The 23,062-nt window shown below is 40.1% G+C and overlaps 1 protein-coding gene across 3 annotated transcripts in view; it reads left to right on the top strand.

Annotated features, from left to right (window-relative positions):
- The first annotated feature begins 672 nt into the window (after positions 1-672).
- Positions 673-23,062, top strand: part of PPP2R2D (protein phosphatase 2 regulatory subunit Bdelta) — a 29,566-nt gene continuing 7,176 nt past the window's right edge. Inside the window, exons 1-6 of one of the 3 annotated variants that reach the window (XM_053388861.1) lie at positions 673-950; positions 1,158-1,247; positions 16,153-16,236; positions 17,925-18,022; positions 20,028-20,193; positions 22,886-22,998. In XM_053388861.1, the coding sequence (XP_053244836.1) occupies positions 944-950; positions 1,158-1,247; positions 16,153-16,236; positions 17,925-18,022; positions 20,028-20,193; positions 22,886-22,998 (558 nt within the window). In that variant the 5' untranslated portion in view covers positions 673-943. The remainder of the gene's footprint in view (positions 951-1,157; positions 1,248-16,152; positions 16,237-17,924; positions 18,023-20,027; positions 20,194-22,885; positions 22,999-23,062) is intronic. The other 2 variants (XM_053388859.1, XM_053388860.1) reach the window with 2 other exon arrangements.

Here is a 23,062-nt window from a genome sequence, read left to right as displayed (position 1 = left end):
TAAGGTTGCCTCACAATGCGTATCATATTGAGTTTTAAACCATGTTGCTTTAAAGGCCTTGATTTCCAAGTAAAGGCAACATGTTTAGCCTAACCTGCCTCCCTTCCTGGATAGGCTCCTAACATAGCTGAGGAAACAGGGTGACCGCACCAAAATCCTCCGCAGCCCCTTACTTCCAAGTTTCCCATGAAACAGGACTGAGTTTCAAATGAAATGTGAAAAGCCCCATAAAAAGAAGCCTTAGCCTGAAGCAGAATTCTGCTGAAGCCGAAAGCTCGCCTCACTATACCTGGTGTGACTGTTCACCTGGCCCTCGTTAAATGGGTTTTATTGGTATAGTTTGAAGGACTCTTTTAACTGCTGGCATGTTCATCACCGAAGGGCACGAATCCCTGCTGGATTTTCAACCCCTATTTTTTTGGGGGGGGGGGAGAAGCAGCCCAATTTCCCCCTTCCCTTTCGAGCTACCGTCTCCCTCCAAGCCCTGCGAGAACCTGAAGCCTCCTCCGGCCTGGCGGGAACCGACCTCCTCCAACCCACGCGAGAGCAGAGAGCCGCTTCCACCACCCGAGGACTCCCCTCTTCCTCCTCCCGCCTAGTCCTGCCTGCCTCTCCCTTCCCACACAGACACACACACCATTCATTCAGGCCCATCCGGCTTCTCCCTCCCTCCCTCCGCCCGGCGGAGGCTGGCAGGGGGATGACGTCACCGGATCAGGCTGACCGGCAATGGGCGCCATTTTGAAACCCCCAAACCTCCGGCGGCGTCGGCGCTGGCGGTGGCGGCCGCCACAGCAGCAGCAGCAGCGGCAGGGGCAGCGGCGGCAGCAGCTCGGGCACCGGCGTCGCTGGTAGCGGCTCCCTTTCCGGTCGCGGTCGGTTTACGTCTGCCACGCGGGCTTCGCTAGGCCCCGGTCTCCGCCCGCCACACACACGGCGCGACATGGCAGGTGAGGAGAGGGGCGCACCAGAGGCAGCGGCTATGGGGCTGGTTTGGGTGGCCCTGGTCTTGGCGGGCGGAGGCAGGCCTGAGGCCTCGGGGAGCCGGGCTGAGGGAGCTGGAAGGCTTTGGCCTATTTCTCTTGGGTTGAGAGAGATACTGAGAGGCGAGGGTCGGGCTTCTCACTGCATTTCTTCCCTTTCCCGTCTCCTCGCAGGGGTGGCCGGCGGCGGCGGAGGCGGCAGCAACGATTTCCAGTGGTGCTTCTCCCAGGTGAAGGGGGCGATCGACGAAGACGTGGCGGAAGGTAAAGGGGGTTGTTATGGTTGTTGTTTTAATTATTATTTAGGGGTGGGTGGGTTTAGGGGACGGAATGACCCTGGGCTCCTAAGGAAGGGCCTCCGAAAGGCCTCACTTCCTCTCGACCCGGCTTTAAAAACCTCCCGCAATGGGGGTGGGGGGGGGAGGAATAATGGTAGAGGAGGCTCCTGCTAATCCCGGAGCTCCCTCCCAAGGTTGCTGCAGGCCCTTCTCCTCTGCAACAACCTCCCCCCCCCCTCCACCCTTCCTGCAGGGTTGATGGGCCTTCACTTGCAAGGCATCCCGCAGGTCCCCAAGCGCAGGATGGGAAGAAGGAAGGGGCTGAGGATGAACCCTGGTTCACACCGCAAGGGAGAGACGGTGCCCTCCCCACCCACCCCGGGCCCTTGTTCGGTCTGGAAGCAGCATTAGTCTTGAGAAAGTGTTACGTTTTGCTCGCCTTTTTGTGGTTCTTCCCTTCTCTCCCCCCCCCCAAAACCAAACCACCACCATCTTCCTCCCCCTTTTTTTGAATATGTGTAGGGGGGATTGCAGAGTCTGACTAAGCTGCTGCTTGCTCTGCCTCTCCACACTGTACAGAAAACTGCTGTCTTTTTTCCCCTTTTCTTTTTTTAATGTTCCGGGAGAAATGACAGACAGTGGAACAAGAGGAGCGAAAAGAAATAGAGGATTGGGAGTGGGGAGCAGTCTGTCAAGGTTGTCAAGCTACATTCTAGCCATACATGGAAGGGGAGGAGGCAGCCTTCTCTGAAATTTAGTTTATAGCAGCAGAAATGTGAAGTCTTCTTTCTGGCAATGCGTAGCTTTAGGAGTACTTTTAAAAATGATATATCAACCAAGGTTAGATTGAACAAGTTTGTAGCCAAAACCAGCCCAGCCTGTAAAAGTGCCTTAAAAGTTCATTCTTAAGTATGTTAATTCCAAAGTAAATCTTACAAAGTTCTGTTTGATTTATTATCTAGTAATTAAAATTGCAGCCTAACTGTTGCTGCTTCATTAAAGTAGCTGGCTGATACCCATGGTATTCTAGAGTTTTATGAAGAGTCTGCATTGCTTTTTGAAAGTGTACAGGTTGTATTCGTAAACTTATTAAATACACTCTTATTAAAATTTTTGTTATTTTGGATTTTTTAACACTTATACTACTGTCCTTAAAAGCATTTTAATTTGAGTTTGTGTTGTATTCTTCTTGTAGTTTAAAAATAATTCAAAATACAAAAGTTGTGGGTTTTCTCTTTACAAGAGTGGAGAGGCCAACTTAGGGTGTGGTTTGGAGGAAGATACTGAAACTTCTGTGATTACTAATACTCAGACTGATAATAGGTGACCCTTTTAACATAATAGAGAATTAAAAATGGCTTGCAGATAAGCAGTTTCCACACTTTCTTGAACCGCTGTTTGTTTTCCTGAAAGTGGCGTGTTTTCCAAGAAGCAATACAGTTTCATTAATGCTTACTTGGGTTCAGTTGCCATTCTTTGTTTTATTAAGATGTTTATGCATAGTCAAGCCTTCTGAATCATCAGTGGGTTTTATTGCTGTTTGCTTGTAGCATTATGAATAAGTGTAGTAGAAACAATAAATAATTATTGGTGAGATGTGAAAGAGTTCTGTGCTAGAATGGATAGTAGTAAAATAAATTCCAGTATGTGTACTAAATCTAGTATTGTTTTTCAACCTTGATAGTGATATTTGATAGTCTTCACACAGTTCTGTATCTGGGTGGCAGCCAGCTGCAAAACATTGGTAACAAGATGTCTACATGCTTTCATATTGAGCACAGTTAATATTTATGTAGAGAGTTGCATTTAGAGTTCTATTTATAGTGAAACAATTAGCCACACCCACAGTATGTGTGTCTGTCTCTAGCTACTTTGTGTAAGGGGAAGGGGTTACATGAATAAAATACCTGGTCTTGCACCAGGTGGGAATTTATAGTATTAATTAACGGCACTAAAATTTTCCGTAAATACCTTGATCATATGTTCAGTCTTGAAACTTTCTTGCTCATGGTAATAAATGACTGCAGTGCATATCAGTTTATCCTGTTTTGAAACAGTTGTTGCAGTATACTTATTTTTGTTGTGAGAAAATAAATTTCTAGCTACTTGCTAATGAGAATTAGTTTTTATAAGGTTGGCAATTGGTTTTAAAAAGTGGGTGATTTGCCATCTACTGTCCACATTATTTTTTCAGAACAGTCTCAAGGAAGAAAGAATATTGTGCTTATGATCAAAATTACTCTTCTCTGGAGGGCTCCAGAGTCCAGTCCCTCTCAAACTTTATAGACACCCTTCCAGATCATGTGGAAGCCTCATTGTTTCCATAACAGTTTTCAGTATTTCCTACTCCTGGGCATTGTGACCCATCACATGGCTATAAAAGCTAGTGTGGCTTAATTTAGAGAAGAGAAGTTAGAACCACACTGGAGTGCAGAATAGGACAAACTTGCTATTAAATGTGGGTTGTGTGCATGTTATATTAGTATATCGGAATATACTATGCTACATGTACAAGGGCATGTTTTATTTTATGGAATATTTGAAAATATTTGACCATAGCCAGATAACAAATTCACTTAACCAGCATCTCAGCTCTAATTTTTGTCCTTGTTTATTTGGACATAATTTCACATCTTGCTTCCATTTTCCTTACCGCTATTTTTGAAACAACTTGTTCAAGAAGCTTTGTAAAAGAAATTACATTTAGGTTGTTGGGCCCCAAAGAAGGGCACTATAATTGATGATAGTATGTTTTTGCTGTTTTGTCAGTAACATTTTATAATCTTTAGAGATAAGGCAATATAGAGAGTTATGCAACTAATCTTAAAAATAACAATTTTCTGCACTGGGCATAAGAAAAACTATCAACAAAAGTATATGCTACAAAGAAAACTGACATTCAGGCAGCACATTTGAGAACTTAACCAGTTTTTCAGGATTAAAATTAAAATGTCATAGATCAGAGTACTTCAAACACATGCAAGTAGTTGCTTGCATTTTGCAGTATCACAGTTAATAGAATCAAGCCTGATATATTTGTCAGTAACATGTTTTCCTTTCTGTTCTTATCCAAAAATATTTTTTTTACTTAAATACCATGGATTTTAAAGGAACTTGCTTCCAGGTAAGTGTGGATAGGACTGTACCTATAATAGTTTTAGAAAATGAGGCCCGTAATTTTTTATTCATATATTTGTGTAATGCCATCTTAATAGTGATACCCCCATGGTGAAAATTACATTGCCAACTTCCTTCTAGCTTTTGCACTAATCACACAATGTATGGAGGTGTGTATTTTATGTATATGTGTGCAAAATAGGCTTCTAAGTTGTGCAACAATCTTCTCCCTCTGAACAACACATAAATTCATCCTATAAGACCTATATTAATTCAGATTTTAGGAACACATTATTGCATCAGAACCTAATATATATAATGTTTTCAGCACTGGCATTCATGTGTACTATACATTCCACCATAACTCCATATAGGTAGGCAATGCTGGGTGGGAAAATTTGACAAGAATGTGTCATCTCCCTGTTCATAACATTTTTATTTTCCTGTCAGTTTCTTGTAGCGTAATGCGAGCCTTGATTTCTCTCCTGACTGTTGACTTTCTGCTACTTGAAGAAATAATACAGAATTCTTTTCTCCAGGCCAAAGTCTTGTCTTTACTCTGTAAAGTACCCATCAAATTGAGGGTACTATATTTTTATAATAATACAGGCATCCCCCAACTTGTGTGTGATCAACTTTGCACGTGACCACGTATATGCGTGGTGCCAACAAATAACTAACTAACCTAAAACAGTGAGAGAGAGCTGGAAAGTCCTTGTGGCTCACAAGGAAACCCTCCCCAGAGCCTGAAGAGGACATCAGTCATCCAAAAGTAAACAAAACAAAACAAAACTCTCCAGGGGCTCTGAAATGGTATGCAGGAGCTCTCACTGCTGCCGTGCTACCCCATTCAACAGCTGTTGGGCTGGAAGCTGTATGTACTGCAGTAGGCTCCCCACTTATGCATGTGGGGCCCTGGAACGTAACTCTTCATAAGTGGGGAGTCACCTGTACTGTACTATGGAACTGGGAATTAGGGATTATAGTTCCCTGTTGTCTGTACATACTGTTGTAAACACATATTGGACAGTTCTGGACACTTGTACCTGATTAATTAATCAAGATGTGTAATAGACTGGTCGGTGTGCATCAGCCTCTTTGTTCCTTTCCTTGCACAAGTGAGCAAATAAACCAGGAAATCTGAGATTAACTATCATTTCTGGCTTTGTTTGAACTGACAAAGTGTTGTTAATGGCTCTGAAACAAGCCACAGTATGAAGTTCACAAATCTTAATGACTTATTAAGCTGACATGTGCACTTCCAAACACAGCCATTATATATTGTGTGAAGCTGCCCTTAAGGCAGGGGTCGGATACCTAAGGTCCATGGGCCACTTAACTGGATCATGCACCCCTGCCGGTCAGTCGGCTCCCATGCGCTATGCTAAACCGGCGCAGAACAGAGCAGGGAATGCCTTCCGCAACACTGGCCGGCTTCCCATTGGCTGCAGGAAGCTCCTGCAGCCAATGGGAAGCTGCGCGCGCCTCCTCCGCGCTGGAAGGAGCGCCAAAAATAGCGTTTGCGCATGCATGCACGCACTCCGGTCCACCGCAGCGTCTGCGTGACCGTGAACCAGCCCAAGCCACAAAAACTTTGCCGACTCCTGCCTTGAGGTTATCGGCTACAAGTTGATTGACCACACCATATCTTGCTGTGGCTTAATAATATCCTTTAAACTTGAATTTTAGATAAGCTGTAAAGAACTTTATACTTTTATTTTATGATGATGTTTTTGTGCTGAAACATCACAACTAGTAACGAATCGGTGTTTGGGAGTGTTTAAATGCATTCTTATGAATCACCGTATTTTTCACTCTATAAGACGCACCCGACCATAATACGCACCTAGTTTATAGAGGAGGAAAACAAAAAAAGCCAGCAAGAGCCACAGACATGCTCGCTTGGTGTGGCTCTTTAAAGATAAAGTGGCTCTTGCTGACTTTTCCAGGAGGTGGAAGAAGGGACTGATGGGCTGCCCTCTGTCTCTTCTCCCACCTCCCTGAAAAGCCAGAGCAAGCTGTGCAGCTATTGCTGAAGCCAGGAAGCCAGCAACCCAGAAGCACTGCGCAGCTCTCGCTCTTGCTGTGCTGGCTTCGGCAATAGCTGCGCAGCCTGCATTCGCTCCATACTCCATTCCCCTTACTTTTTAGGAGGAAAAAGGTGCATCTTCTGGAGCGAAAAATACGGTATGTGTAGCTTTAAATAAGTGAAAATTTCAAGGCATTTATTGAAATGATCTCACATGCCACTTATTTTGTATTGATCTGGTACAGAAAGATGTGGAGCTATTCGAATAATAATGGGCTCGAAAGTGCTGATTTGAGTATAGCAAGATATTTTGGTAAATGAGGCTGCAATCATATATACACCTTAGAATAGCCCATTGAAATTGGTGGGGCATAGTTCTCCATAGACATGTTAAGGATTGTATGGTTAACTATCACTTTTGCTTATATTTTAACTATAAAACATTTTTTTCTGGGGTGGAAAGTTGTACATAACAACTTTAAAAATGCTTTTGATTTTGAAGCTTTGTATCAACCAGATATGTAAACTGACTTGATCCTCAACATAGTAACTGAGCTTTGCAGAATCTTCCTTTCTTGCCCCATCACTTACCCACTCCCACTCTCCCTACGTACATTGTCAGCACTTTGTACATGCTGCACACCATTAATTTTGCCTTTGGTGTGTTCTTTGCCACACAGTATGGTAGGACTGGTGCGTTTGGACCTGTCCACCCTTTAAATGTTGCTAATGTAGATGGTAAAACCCTGTTGTGCTTTCTCCCATCTTGAGCAATAGCACTGTAGCAATTCTATTTATTTATTTTAAAGCATTTCCAAACCGCTCCTTATCTTTAAAATCCCAAAGTGGTGTACACTGTGTACAGTATAAAAGCATTTGTTATAACAAAACTATAGCCTAAAATCAATAAAACGGTATAAAAACAGAAAAGTATGTAAAAAGAAATAAAACAAATTCAGGGGATTCAAAAACATAAATATTGTGGCTGTGCATGCAGGCTCCTATACACACTGGTGATGAAAAGTGGATGGAGGGGAGGAGCCATCTGCTGATGCATGTCTGTTCAGCCAGGGGAAACCACTACTTCAGGCAAGCAAGAAATTGAATCCCTAAGCTATACAAGAATGTACCATATCACATAAGACATGCTCCAAGAGGCATAATATTTTGAGAAACGTACTCATTTCAAACCATCTTTCTTATTAGCAACACTAGATTCTCTGGTTTTACATTTGAAGGATGTGACTAATTCCATACAGAAGCAACTTTGATTTTTCAGCAAACTCATTTTCAGCTGGGCAGATGTCTTGGCACTCATGCCTGTAATCCTGCACTGCAGAGTTTCTTCCTAACTGCATGGTTCAAAGCGCTTTAAGAGCATTGCTATAAGCAAGTGGTCTAACTTGCTTAAAAAGCAAGCTATTATTTGTTGTCACCATCAGGCCCTCCCTCAAGTCCCCTGGCATATGCAGAGAGGTTGGGGTCTTCCTGTCTGTGCATGGGTGGTATAATGTAGAGAAAAGAAGATTGAAGGGACTGCTGCTATACCTTACCTTCTGAAAAATTGTACTGCAATTGGAAGACTCAAGGAAATATGTGTACTGCTGGTCATTCTGCTTATTTTCTTTGGCAAAATTGCAGTTCTTATGCCAAACCATACCATGGCATGATTTTTCAAAACTTGTGCATTTAAAGAGTTGTTTAGGACCAATTAATAAAAATCAAAGTGTTAGAAATAACATCAAGTTCATCTAGTCAACTGATCAAAAAAATCCAGTATGTTTTTAACTGGTTACCATTCTGAATTTACATAAAGCTATGTGAAAGGAATTGATAGGGATACTTATTAGTAATTTACTGGGGTTCATGTGCTTCCCAGGATCATGCCCTGTATGTTAGGTCCACAGTGCCTCCTTTCAAAAGATGATTTTAAAAAATCAGATAATTTATATGTAGTAAGAAAAGCTTCCTAATGATTATCATACTATAGTAAAGCGGGGGAGATAGTACACTCGGGTTGTACTCATGCCTTCATGTTTCTGTGCAGTAAAGGGTTGACCAAGCCATCAGTTCATTGTATTTTTCTGTGGATAGTTGAAGGCACAGAAACCCTATCTAGTACACCAATGCACAGCTCCAGGATCATGAGCTTAGTTTGAAGCAAAATCAAATATGAAAGTTCATTTCATGCAGGCAACTTATTCCTACTACCAAACCTCCCTCATGTGTCTAAATACAGGCACAGGGCATTTAAGGTCAAAGCAATGTTGCTGACTGACTTTCTGCTTAGAGACAGAAGAACAGCAGTGCTGATCTGACGGATCCTCACCTTTCTTCTATCGCTGATTTGGCAAGCTATTGATTAATTCCTTCAATGCTGTAATGTGGCCTAGAAACAAAATATAGTACTATCATGACTGATTCTTATAACCTTTTGCTGCCTATTGAGAAGATATATGCCTAATCTTTGAAAATCTTAAAAGTATAAATGATTGTTATACTTTGTCATATTGTTAAAAATGGATTAGACCTGAGTATTGCAAATAAGTAACTGAAGAAACTAAAGGTATAAATCTAAAAATGTTAGCAAAACAGTATATTGCTTATAGAATTTAGCAGGTATAGGTATTTTAACTTTCTGAAACATCACAGGCATTCAAACCTACTTAGGCCACCAAGTGAACAGGAAATATGTTGAGTAGCTGTTGTATGTTCTGTCACTTGGGAACTACTTTTACCTTAACTGATCTAAATAGCTAGTAAATTCAATGGACTTTAGCTTAGAATTGTCCTCATTTTTGAGAGACAAACAGATGTAACACTTAAACATCCCAATAAGATGTTTGCATTCTAATTTAAGGATTTGGGGCGCTAGCTATTAAACTTTTTGCCAAAGTTGGAATCAGGATGATAGTCTCAAAAAGACTGGTAAGGATCCACATATAGTAAAAGCATCCTGTAGAAAAAGTGAACATACAGTGCAAAAGCTATGAAGTGTGTATAAATAGTTTTTCATGCATTACTTGTGGATAACATTGCTTATACAGTCATCAGGTAATCTTCCGTATTGGGAACATTTCCAGAGCAAAACATGTGCCCCTCCATTGCCTCAGCATTAGTGTTCACCATACCTTGCAGATATTCCATGCTTCCCTTCAAGTGTCTTGAAAGCAAATGTGTTAGTATTTGCTATTTATTTTAATATAAAGAGGGTTGTATCTTCATGGGAACACCAATGCGGGAACATTAGAAAAAATAGCATACACAACAGGCTTACAGGTCATGTTTTAATGTCCCATGGGAATTTTAATTTGCAGCAAAAAGGAACAGGCAGAAACAGTGTCCAACCAGTGATTATTAGGGATTCGGGGGATTAGATTGTGGAATTGCCTCCTAGATATTGGTTTGTGGAATTTCAAAGGGTTCAGTGCCAGTTTTGCTAACATCTTAATGAAACTTCTGAGAAAGAACATCAACCTTTTTGGAGTGAGGTGCCATCAGTATGCAGATGACACCCAACTCCTTGCTTTAATTACTAAACATTGAGGTGCTGCTATTTAGGGTTGCCATATTTTGAAGAGCAAAAAAGAGGATGCTATGATGCAATTTGCCTCAAATTTTACCCCTGAAAAAGAGGACATGTCATGGGAAAAGAGGACATAGGGCAACCCTATCTGTTCTGAATATGTGGAAAGATGTAGCCATGTGGAGAAGGGGTAACAGATTGACACTGAATCCAAACAAAAAAGGTTTGATACTAGCATCCTGCAAAAAAGGTACATTTTCCTATAACTGATTGGCGTTTCAGTCTTCCTATCAGAACTGGAACCAAGAGTAGGACTGGGTTATCAACATATTGTCCCAAACTGGTCTGAAGTCTATATCATGATGTCAGTTTCATGATATTTGACCTGGAAATATTGTGTGTGTGTGTGTGTGTGTGTGTGTGTGTGTGTACGTGCTATGCAAAAATCACGATGTGGGAAAAACAATGAAGCATGACAATTACTCTACATAGCTTCATCCTTATTTCAGACATTGTGATATATCGGCATATTGCGATGTTTAGCTGATGATATATCACAACGTTGAAAACCTTGTGATATATTGATTGTATGTTGATCACCCAGCTCTATTCAAGAGTTTTGCTGAACCTTCTCTTTGATGAGCACTTATATGCAGGACCAAAAATAGTTCTATGCCAGGTCCATCTGTTGTGGAGGTGCCACCTAATTATGACCTTGTGGTAGACTTCTGTTGAAAAATAATTAAAGCAAGTTACACTTTGATGACATAGAGGACATGGTTTGGAATAAGAAGAAAATGCGTAGTCATCATGCACAGATTAACATAAGTTTGTGGAAGCAATTTTCCAAAATAGCTTCTAGACTTAGTCCTGCAACAGAATTCCATGAACTATGGCACCTATGTTTGTAAAATGTATGCTAAATGATACATTTTGTGGTGTTTATAATAGTTAACGTAATGTTGATAATTCAAATAATTGTTAAAATATGTGGAAAAGAATGTCTTCCTGGTTGCATGTTATTGCCCACAACATATATTTGGGACATACAGGGATTTTAGTGTATCAGTGATTGGCCAATAGTGTTGCCTCCAAAAGCAAAATACAATAGCAAAGGCTTTTTCTAACTCTGGTTTAAAGATATAAGTTAAGCCTTTTCTAGCATAGAAATGCAGTTATGGGAAAACTTCATCTGATGACATTGTCAGACGTCTTACTGCTTGTTTGTGGCCCCTGACACATGTTTGTGCCCTCTGTCCTACCCACAAAATAGGGCATACATTTGCATATATGATACAAAACAAATGCAGACCTTTTGTGGGTGGAATCGGAGACCCAATATGCATACAGTGTACTGTGCCTAGACAATCCTGTTGGCACTTCAGAAGGAACATAATCTAGTTCATCAATAAAAATGTGCTTCAAAGAGTTTTCTGAACAAGGCGACTTTTAGTTCCATACATAAGAAAGTCAGGTGGCCTGATTAATGTTATGTGTCGTATGACATTATCATGGTAGTATGAAACTGCTCCCAGATAATAGGACAAGATTGCTTACTGAGTTCTTCTGTGTTCTCTTAGAATCTCTGGCAAAATTATAAGTGTGTATTTTGTCTTAGTTGCTGAAATCATGCTGTTGGAAAAGAGGGGATTTTTTTTATAGCGGAAAACAATTGCTTCAAGAGGTCCATCTGTGCAGCTTAACCTTTCCATTCAGCTGATAGTAAACCATTTATAGCTATATGCAGGCAAACACAAGGCTTTAAGCATACTGGGTATAAAAATATTTCCCAGATGCTTGAATGAAGCACCACAATAAGAGGTCTTGTCTGATTGTTATAATTCAATGGCTGTGTTTTGAGTTTATTTTTTAAATTACAAGATTTGGATTACTTTGTTTTGAAGGGACTTTTTTGTCTTATGCTTAATCTTTAGTTTTTGTTCGTGCATAGATGCTGTTAATGTAGGAGCCTTAATTTGCTATTTGTAGTTGTATACTAACATAGCTTCCCATATCACTCTAGTTAGAGGCTGTCTAAGAATAGAAGTGATTATAACTTGTTCACAAAAATTCACATATAAAATCTTTCTAAATGGTGCATTTTCATTCAAGCACCTAAGTTTTCCCTGTAGAGGGAAAGCATTTGTTGTCAAAATGCTTAGTGGTTAGAATCTCTTGGGTCATTATTTTCAGTATCTTATGGGAAGGTATAGCAGTTGCGGAAAATTAATGTTTTCTCTAAAATAAGTTGTACATGTCTAGTACCATCTGGAAAAGAAGATTGCAAAATAGTGTATCAGGTCTTGAACCTGAGTTGGTGGATGTGTGGCTAGCTCATGTGTTATGGGCTTGCGCCAAAGCTGAGTAGTTACAGTATTGGTACAACATTCTATATCACTATTGAATTTCCTTTCACCATAGTTCTAGTAGAACTATGCTGGAAGAGCAAGTGGTCTGTTCAATCTAATCTTCTTTGCTTGGTGCTCAGAGCCTTGAGGAACACTAGTTTATTGCACATTCGCCTCATCATTACTGTATTTTTTGCTCCATAAGACGCACCAGACCACAAGATGCACCTAGTTTTTGGAGGCGGAAAACAAGAAAAAAAATATTCTGAATCTCAGAAGCCAGAACAGCAAGAGGGATCGCTGCGCAGAACAGCAAGAGGGATCGCTGCGCAGTGAAAGCAGCGATCCCTCTTGCTGTTCTGACTTCTGGGATAGCTGCGCAGCCTGCATTCGCTCCATAAGAAGCACACACATTTTCCCTTACTTTTTAGGAGGGAAAAAGTGAGTCTTATAGAGCAAAAAATACGGTATATTCTCCCCACTCTCTATGGGTGAGGTTCAACTATTGTTGCACTTTGATGTAGAAGATGTGCATTGGGAATGCTGGGAATTTGCTCCAAGGTGGATCTGGGCTCATTGACAAAGCTTGCCAAATGCCTTCTTAGAATGCAGGTGTTCAAAAACCTCAAAACTGGTTGTCAAATCTTAGCTTGAGAAACCAGCTAGTGGCACTTGAGGCCAAATTGCATTTTTCGCTTCAGCCTGGAATTCTCTGATCTATTGCTCTTTAAAAAAATCCTCATGAAGAGGCCATTTACAGCATGGATAAGAGACTTAACCCCATGTCTCTTAGTCCCACCCATGTTTTAAGTTTTCCGACCATGTTACTTACAAGTGCAGTTTTGGATCCCTAGCATGAAGGAGAAGAAAGTGAGTGGCAAAGGAAGCACTCTCTTCTCTGTGCCCTTCTCTGATGCAAAATATCCTTTACCAAACTGAAGCTGTGTTTGACTACTTAGTGGTTGCAAATCCTTGTTTCCTAGCCTCTACCAGCACAGGATCTCACAAATGTGGAACTGTCCAGTTATCATACATAGCTACAATGCTGGTTCCCCAGCAATATCTATGCCTGTTTTGGTGGATGGGGGGCAGCAAAGTCATATATCGGCTTGTCCCTTTGGTTTGAGGGACACTTAATGACATACATTTAGATTCATGCAAGCCTCCCTGCCCCACAGCATATATATGATAACTACAGTGGTACCTTGGGTTACATACGCTTCAGGTTACAGACTCCACTAACCCAGAAATAGTGCTTCAGGTTAAGAACTTTGCTTCAGGATGAGAACAGAAATTGTGCTCCGGCGGCGCGGCGCCAGCAGGAGGCCCCATTAGCTAAAGTGGTCTTCAGGTTAAGAACAGTTTCAGGTTAAGTACGGACCTCCGGAATGAATTAAGTACTTAACCCGAGGTACCACTGTAGACAGAAATCTGCAGAAGGGGAGATGGTAATTCTGGCTGTCGTTAGCAAATTGTTATTTCTGTGTCTTCTTCTAGTATGCCATTCTTAAGATAACCAACTATTACCTTTGGATCTGCTGGCATATTTTTTACTAGAATTTCTGATAAAATTCTAAAATGTCTGAATCTTCATACATGCCTAATAAGGTGGAATATATTTGTTCCAGGCATTTCACATTTCCATCAACAATCTGTAATTTCTGGGTATATTATTTAATCAGCATATATTGTTCCCACTTAGGCTGATATTTGTGTTCTAGAGACTCTAAATTGGTTAAGAACTTGCATATTCTACTCCCTTTGTTATCAAACATAATTCATATTTTACACCTTCTTGGGTCACTTAATGAACCACAAATCCATAAAAGTTTTAAGTATATCTCTAATTTCAATGTATAGTGTAACAAGGGTAAAGGTATAGGTACCCCTGACCATTAGGTCCAGTCGCGGACGACTCTGGGGTTGCGGCGCTCATCTCGCTCTATAGGCCGAGGGAGCTGGCGTTTAACCGCAGACAGCTTCCGGGTCATGTGGCCCCATAACTAGCGATTTCTGAAGTCTGCCTATGACTAGGAATTCAATTTGAGCTAGCAGACTGAATGTTATAAAGATTGGTAGCTCTTACTAGAGGTAATGAAGGCATCTTTCTAGAGAACTATGGGTGACGTCATTTTTTAGTATGGAAGTCATTCAAAGAATATTCTAATCTAGTTCTCTAGGGTTTTCATTTGCATAAAAAAACACATGTGTGGTAGAAGATACAAACCATTTCAGACAGCACAAGCTTATGCTCATTGGCTTACACTTCCTGTTTCCCGTTATTGCATCTAAAATTGTTAATATGGAGCTTTGAATATCCATGCATAACTTTAAAACAAGAAATTATTTCCTCTCCAACACCATCCATTATTACATTTATATGGGCCAGATAAATTATCTCACTAACTGCCCAAAGGTTATGGAAATCTGTTCGCAGGTGGTTCGTTTTATTAATCTAAAATACTAATTTTACCATCCCAGACCTGTTTTTCTCCAAAGCATGTTGCTATGTCTTCAGTAGAGACTGCTTCAGATTGCAGCCTAAGAAACATAAAAGAGTGAGGCCAGGGTCCACAGAGCTACACAACTGTGTAGTACTGTCTCCTCAAGTTGTGAGGTTCAGTTGTGTGAAGCAGCCCAAACACAAGCACATCCTATGCCACATAATTAGTTAATTTTGAAACTGAAGCAGTTCATAGTATCATAGAATTGTAGAGTTGGAAGGGAATGCAAACGTCATCTAGCCAACCCCCTGCAATGCAGGAATCACAGCCAAATAATCCATGACACCCAACTTCTGTTTTAAAACCTCCAATGAAGGAAAGTTCACTTCCTTCCAAGGTAGGTTTTTTTTCACTGTTGAACAGCTCTTACCATCAGAAAGTTCTTCCTAATGTTGAATACACATCTCACTGATTCAACATAGGTGTGTTTGAGTGTGCATCTGTGTAGCTACTTGGATTCTGGCCTATAGGTTTAGCATGATAGTGTGTACCTTAACTTTAGAAATCACTATTACCCTGCTTATACTGCTCACTAGAGGGAAGAGGAATTAAGTAAACTCTAGGAATACTGACATCAGAGTGTTACCTTGTGGTAAGGGAAATGGGTGTGGGGGCATAGAAAGCACTGCAGACTTCATTCTCATTTTATTGAGATTTGCTCAAGTCTGCCAATATCTTAGCATGTTTCCTTAAGAAAAAGGAATATCTCCATTCTCTCCTCAGCTCTGTTATTGTGGTGTTTCAAATTTATTCACTGAATAATTCAAAATTTAGAATCTTAATGCTAGTAAGTACATTCAGTGTAGCAGTAATCTTTCTCGCACAATAGAATATAATAACCAAGCAGGTTGGGGAACAGATTACGTCTGGTTATTAGATAATGTTCAAGGAGCTCTTTCATCCATTGAAGGGCAAGACTGGATCCAACCCAATATGTTTTATCCCTTCCAAGCTGATAAATTAATGCCATGGACATAGTGTTTGTAGCTTTCTATAACCTTGAGGGCTTTTTAAAATGGAAAGCCACATTTTCAAATGTTGTTGTGTTAGAGGTATTATTACAATCAATCATATATACATTTTGTCAAACAAATAAATAAAACACTGAGTGGCTTTCCATGTGTCCTTTAGGTAGAGTTTAGGCTTATGCACCCATGACCTTTAGACAACATTCATTACTAGGATTATTTATTTATTTGCATTTATATACCACTGCTCTGCCAAGGCATCCAAGGCAGTTTACCGTTTTAAAATAGTAAAGCAAATAAATTATATCAAATGTACAGTAGTAAAGTCTTCTCGGGCCAACTGGGAGCTGATGGCACAAGCTTCCTGGCCTGGGCTCCCTCGCTTCTCCCTTCCCTCAGGTCACACAGAGCTCCAGGGAGTGTGGGAAAGGAGCTACCCCAACAGTTCTCTCAGACCGTTGATGTTTCTGTCAGGAGCCGATGGTATGTGTGCCCAATTTTATCCTAAATTGTCATTTGTCATATTGTTACAGTAGAGCTAGGTTGCATGCTTTTAAATGCAGGCAGTAGCTGTTGGTGCAGCAGAGCAGGGAGGGGAAATGACATCGTGGAGGCTCAGCGGCCTCTCAGGAACCAGCAATGGCGCCTGGTGTTCAGAAGACTGGTGACCAACCCTGCCTACACTGCCCCACCGACCACTACTGCATATAGGCGGCCTCCTTTTTGTACTTTGAGCATCCATGACCGCCTAAGCTGCTTGCGAATTTCAAAAGGCATCTTGACATCCATAGCTGGTGCCCATTGTAACTGGTAGGGAGGAAGGCAAACAGGAGAAAGCGTCGGAGACAATGACTCCCGGAGCCACAGCCAATGACAGGCAAAACTGACTCCTAGTTTTGTCCACATCCTTCTCCCTGCTGAGTTCTACAGTGGAAGCAAAATAAATGACTTGGACGAAGGAATTGAAGGGGTGCTAATCAAATTTGCAGGTGACACCAAACTGGGAGGGGTAGCCAATGCTGCAGAAGACAGAATTGGGATTCTAGACTGTCTTAACAGATTGGAGAACTGGGACCAAACTGACAGAATGAATTTCAATAGGGACAAATGTAAGGTTCTACGTGGAGGCAGGAAGAACCAGCTGCACAAATATAAGATGGGGGACACCTGGCTTGCTGGTAGTATGTGTGAAAAGGATCTGGGGATCTTAGTGGACCACAAGCTTAACATGAGTAAACAGTGTTATGAAGCAGTGAAAAGTGAAAAAAGCTAATGCTGTTCTAGGCTGCATCAACAGAAGTATAGTGTCCAGATCAAGGGAAGTCATAGTACTGTTCTGTTCTGTTCTGTGTGCATAGGAGGGTGGTCAAGATGGAAACAAAGGCTTATGAGGAAAGGTTGAGGGAGCTGGGTATGTTTAGCCTGGAAAAAAGTGACTGGGAGGAGGTATGATAGCCTTCTTCAAATATCTAAATGGCTGTCACATGGAAGATGGAGCAAGCTTTTTTTTCTGCTCAGAGGGTAGGACCCAAACCATTGGATTCAAGTTACAAGAAAGGAGATTCCAACTAAACATCGGGAAGAACTTTCTGACAGTAAGATCTGTTCGACAGTGGAATGGACTCTCTCAGGAGGTTGTGGACTCCCCTTCCTTGGAGGCTTTTCAGCAGAGGCTGGATGACCACCTGTCCTGGATGTTTTACTTGAGATTCCTGCATTGTAGGGGGTTGGACTAGAGGTCCCTTCCAACCCTACAGTTCTGTGATTCTTTGATTTTAGAGTCATAAGAAGGAGGAACCTGACAGTCAGTGCTACTCCCTGAAATGGTTGTAGGTAAGGCAGGCAGGTGGGGATTGGCTGACAGCAGATTGGATTTGGTGGGGCAATGCTCCATTCACTGAAATGAGCCAGCCTCCCCTGCATCTTGTTATCTTTAACATTTCCACATTCAGTGTTGAGTGCACAAATTTGAGATTGTTCTTCATGATGTTTGGACTACTTAAAAGGTGATGAAAGCTTGTAGAGAGAACCCATCACTTTTAATAGTACGGTTGAAAATCAGCTTGCAAATTCATGTGGACCTGTTGTCCGTTCAATTGTATACCCTGTTCTTAAGGTACTTGGCTCACTTTACACATTATAATACTTTTGTCTCTGTTTTCTGTTTACAGCTGACATTATCTCAACAGTTGAATTTAATTACTCTGGAGATCTTCTTGCAACAGGAGACAAGGGTGGCAGAGTGGTTATATTTCAAAGGGAACCAGAGGTCAGTGCCATTCAAAACAATAAAAAAGTGGTTCTTCTCCCTTGCAGTTTATGTTTAAAGTGAATGGTATCACAACATCACATCATCAGTTTTAATTTATGATCAAGCTATTTTCTTTTAAAAATTGATCTTTATACTTTACCTGCCAACTATTTCAAGTACATTGATGTTTTCCCCCAGAATTCATTAAGTCACAGTCATTCTTCAGATTACTCATTTTCAGATGATACTACCTACATTAGTTGTATGTACATTTATAAGTAGGAATAGAATGGCTTGAGGAACATCTGTTCTTTATTGCTTGTTCAACTATTCTGAAAAAGAATGCAATAAGATGACTAAGAAAGGTTAAGCAATACATATATATCCTTAGCCACTGATGAGAAAGATTTTTGGGTTGGCTACTAGTTTTTATTTTACGTGTTTATCACATAGGTATTGTGTCAGTTGAAGGGGAAAGTGTGCACTAAGTCATACCATTGTGTTAAGGAATGCACATTTGTCTTTGGCAATCTTTAGAGAGAGGACTTAACAAAAAATAGAGAAAACTTGCTGATACTTTTAGGAACTGCAAATAGAAAGGTACTAGAAAAAGCTGTCTGATTTATTCACACCATCTCAGGAACCTGTAAGTCTTCATTCCAACTAGGGCTGCAGTCCACTTTGTGCACTGAGAGGAGTTTAAGGTTCACAAAATAATGAGGTCTTGCAGCACTGCAAGGCAAGAATAGCCTTGCTTTATTTCAGATTTTGTAAAAGGGGAAAAGCCAGTTGCAATACTGCTTACCTTACTACAGATGAGGAAGAAATTCTGATTTAAAACTTTGTGGAAAACACACATGCAAAGCTAATCAAGAAGATCCTCGTTTTCAGAATAGTTAAAAATTAGTAGCTGCAAGAACAAGTGAATTGATTCCATACATTTGCTTTTTCAAAGCAACAACAAAGGAATGATACTTTTATTTTTTTTAAATGGTGCTTCCAGATATGTGTAATGGAGCTAGGTTTCTCTGACTAAAGATAATTTGTGACATTGCTCCAAGTTTATGAACCGTGAAACAGTCATATACTGACTTAAACCATTGGGCCAGTATTATATTCTCTGATTTGGCAACAGCCAGTGATTTTTTTGGGGGGAGGGGGGAAGTTGAGTTAGAAAAATTTTCCATGCAACTTAGGTCCATTTTACTTTTATTTGGTAAATAAATCTAAAAACTGCCCAGCTTGTCTAATATTTGATTGCTGCTGGCAACCATTCGTTGTTACTTATGAAACAGATTTTTTTCCATTAAAAAATAAAGTATTGGAAAACTTTATGCCCCATATCACTGGCAACAGCTCTCTAATGTCCCAGGCAGTCGTCTCTCCCAGCCTATGGGGAGACTATGTATCTGGGGATTCGCTACATGGATAGCATGTGCTTTATCTCAAAGCTACTTCCCCTTCTTGATCATAAAATGAACACTGCTATTTATTACACTTCTTGAATTAAATGAACAGTGGTATATTCCAACCTGTCATTCAGTAGGTCAGCCCTTCTGAATTTTTTTCTCCTTTATGTAAATAATTCCTTTTGCAACTTGTATGACAGATAAAGTTGTAAAGGCCTACCTTTCAATAGACGTGGCTATGATTCAAGAAAGCTGTTTGCCAACATATAGGCAGGAGCTCTCAAGTTTTTGCTGCAAAACCGTTAGTCAAAGAGGCAGATTGAAAACAGTTTGCTTCTGTGACTGTTATATGTTGCAGCACAAACCTTGGTTCTCTCTTTGTTCACACACATGTGAACACAGCTTCTTTGCACCCTTTCCGTTGCCTCTTTATCATGCAAGAACCTCTTCCTGTTGTACTTTGCAAGTGTGAGGGCAGGTAGATGCTTTAATAAATTCAGTATATTTGTTTATTGAATAACTTCTGATATTGTTGGAATCTTTGTTAATTCTTATCTGCTTAGTATGTGCATGCTACAAAAATTACTTTTTCACACATGTGTGTTCCCTTGCAGAACAAAAGCCGTCCTCATTCAAGGGGAGAATATAATGTTTACAGTACCTTTCAGAGTCATGAACCTGAGTTTGACTACTTGAAAAGTCTAGAAATTGAGGAAAAAATTAATAAAATTAGGTGGTTACCACAACAGAATGCTGCTCACTTCTTATTATCTACAAATGGTAAGTTTACACAACACATTTTTCTGCATATGTTCTAGTTGTATATGATTACTTCTAGATCATTCATGTCTACTTACATATACTTACATATACTTATATATACTACTTACATATAGTATCATTTCTAATGTAACTACAGTGGTACCTTGGATCTTGAATTTAATCCATTCTGGGAGTCCATTCGACTCCCAAAACAGCCAATTGGCTCCAAGAGCTTCCTGCACTCACGTTGGATATTCAGCTTCTGAAAAACATTTGCAAACCGGAACACTCACTTCCGGGTTTGTGGCATTCAGGAGCCAATTTGCTGAGGAGCCAAGCCGTTCGACTACAAAGGTACCACTGCATAATTGAATTCCTCATTTGCAACACCAAATAACTGCTTGGTGCTACAAAAGCAAGTCAATAATAATAATAATAATAATAATAATAATAATAATAATAGTTGTTGCTGTTGTCATAATCAACCCTGCCATCTGGTGTTTCAATTTCTGCAGTCCCAAATCCCCACACTGGCCCATAAGCTAATAGCAAAGTGTAAATTTGCCATGACATTTAAACTGGTGAACCATGGGTTCTCTTGCTTTGTAAGCCATAGTTCACTAAGCTAGTTCAGTTGTTCTTTATGAAACCGTTATCATGCTGTGGACTTCATAACCAATTTTGAACGATATGTTGAAAAATCACCCAGGTCTAGACACAAGAGCATTGAGGCTATCAGCATCATGATGTAACCCTCCTTGTAAAGGAAACCAATACGCTTTCTCACTGTCAGTGTTCCCAACTGTTCTTTTCCAGACACTAAAGAGAAATTATTTGTGAGGTGTTTACTTGTCCTATGTCAGATTTTCACAATTGCCCAAATTATTTTGATATCTTTCTGCAAATCCTTTACATCATAAGATTTCTGATACCTTAAGAGGTATCACTTGCTTGAGTGGGCAAACAAGAATATATCTTTAGATTAAGTGATTTAAGATGCCGAAAACCTTAATATTTAATAATTTAGTAAACGATAAATCCTTGAAGACTCCACTCTGCTTCTTAACTATTATACAAGCTAGTATTAATAATTCATGGCTTAATAATGTACTTCGCTGAACTGATACTTTTCACCCAAAGAGGACAGCATTATAGTGGCAGGGAACCTGCAAGTGTGCTGTGTTTCTGAACATAGTCTGGCCCCCACAGTATTGTTGAGGATCTCTGAATCATGTTTTTCTGTTCAGTTTAAAATATCTCCAGAAACCTATTTGACACAATGGACCAAGAGATTTACAGCCGTTGTGCTAGTTTATTTTATTTTATTTTTGCACTGGTTTTCTTAGGTAAATTAACGGGGGTATTTTTTAAAATACTGTTTTGAGAAAATCCAAACACTACTTTTGTAATAACATGACTACATGTTATAATAAATACCTTGCATAATGAAAATATCTGAAGAAATGTTTTCTCGGTATAAAAGTATCTATTTCTCTTCAAATAATCTACAGCATTTATCAGGCAAATGTATCCATTTTATCAGAGTGTACTCTAGGCTGTTCATCATTATGATAGTGCTTTTTATATTTTAAAAAACTTGTTGTGTAAGACTTTCTACTTATAGTTGAAAGAAGGTTCTTAGTTGCTTACTGAAATTGTAAATTCTTCAGTTGTGCAGACTGTTGTGGCAGGCACAGCTGAAACAAATGCTTATTGTTCAGGCTCTTACAGGCACTCCTGACGTAATTATATAAATGCTAGTGGCCTAATGCATTTGTGTGCTTGGTTATACAGAAACTATGCATAAGTTCTTCATAAAAGTTGCAGCTTTGTAATAGAGAATGGTGACACTTCACATTGTGTGTTGCTAACAAATTGCTATATACAATGGTTGCCTAAATTATATTAATTTTACCACCACTAGAAAAACCAATGCAACACAGGGTTGTGTATGTGCCATCATTCTGCAGGAATGCATAAAAGTGCAGCTTGTGTATCAAACAGAATTCAGTTTCATGAGAAATAAAGCCCCACTCTAGCCCGTATGGTTACAAAGATATGCTTTGTAATGTCAGTACTTCTGAAATTTCAGGGAAGGGAAGGGACTGAATAAGAGTGGAAGCAATGCTTTGTAGCTCCTTACTCCTTCACAATATTACCCAAAATAAAATTGATTATGGTCTGGGCTTCAAAACTCGCCAGTTGTAAGTGCCTCCCAATTCTCTGTAAAGTGCAAGGGTAGGGAGAGTTCAGGTCCCTTTTTCTCAACAATGCCTTAGCAAACACAAGTATCACACTGGAAATGAAACAAGACCTAGCCCTTCCCACAAGCTTTGGAGAAGAGGCTGCTTTCACTGCATCTTCCCTTCTTTAAAACCCTGCTCACAGTGAAATCCAGCCCACCTGCTCCCCCAAGTCCTCTACATGTGACAGAAACCGTGTATCTGAGTATCTCTGGGATGTGTGTGTGGCACATTATTTCTATACAACCATTACATAATGTGCTCCACTTGCAAAGATTATGCATTTAGAATTGGTTTGTCTGGGCAGAGTTCAGTTCATAAACAAACTGTTCATTCAGTCTTCTCCACTCCAAATTCTTAGTCCACCTTGTATATCATACTGGGTTATTTGTAAGCAAAAATTAATGACAAAGTAGCTTTCGGTATTGTTTGATTTCAACCATTTGAATATTTTCTTCTTTTTTCAGATAAAACTATTAAATTATGGAAAATCAGTGAACGAGATAAAAGAGCTGAAGGTTATAACTTGAAAGATGAAGATGGAAGACTTCGGGATCCATTTAGAATCACAGCACTACGGGTATTTTGTTACCTTTATTTAGAATTAACAAAATCTAAGCAATGTTACTGTTGCATCACAGTTG

Source organism: Podarcis raffonei, chromosome 5 (assembly GCF_027172205.1).
Source record: "Podarcis raffonei isolate rPodRaf1 chromosome 5, rPodRaf1.pri, whole genome shotgun sequence".
NCBI lineage: Eukaryota > Metazoa > Chordata > Lepidosauria > Squamata > Lacertidae > Podarcis > Podarcis raffonei.
This window is presented reverse-complemented; position numbering and strand designations above follow the sequence as displayed.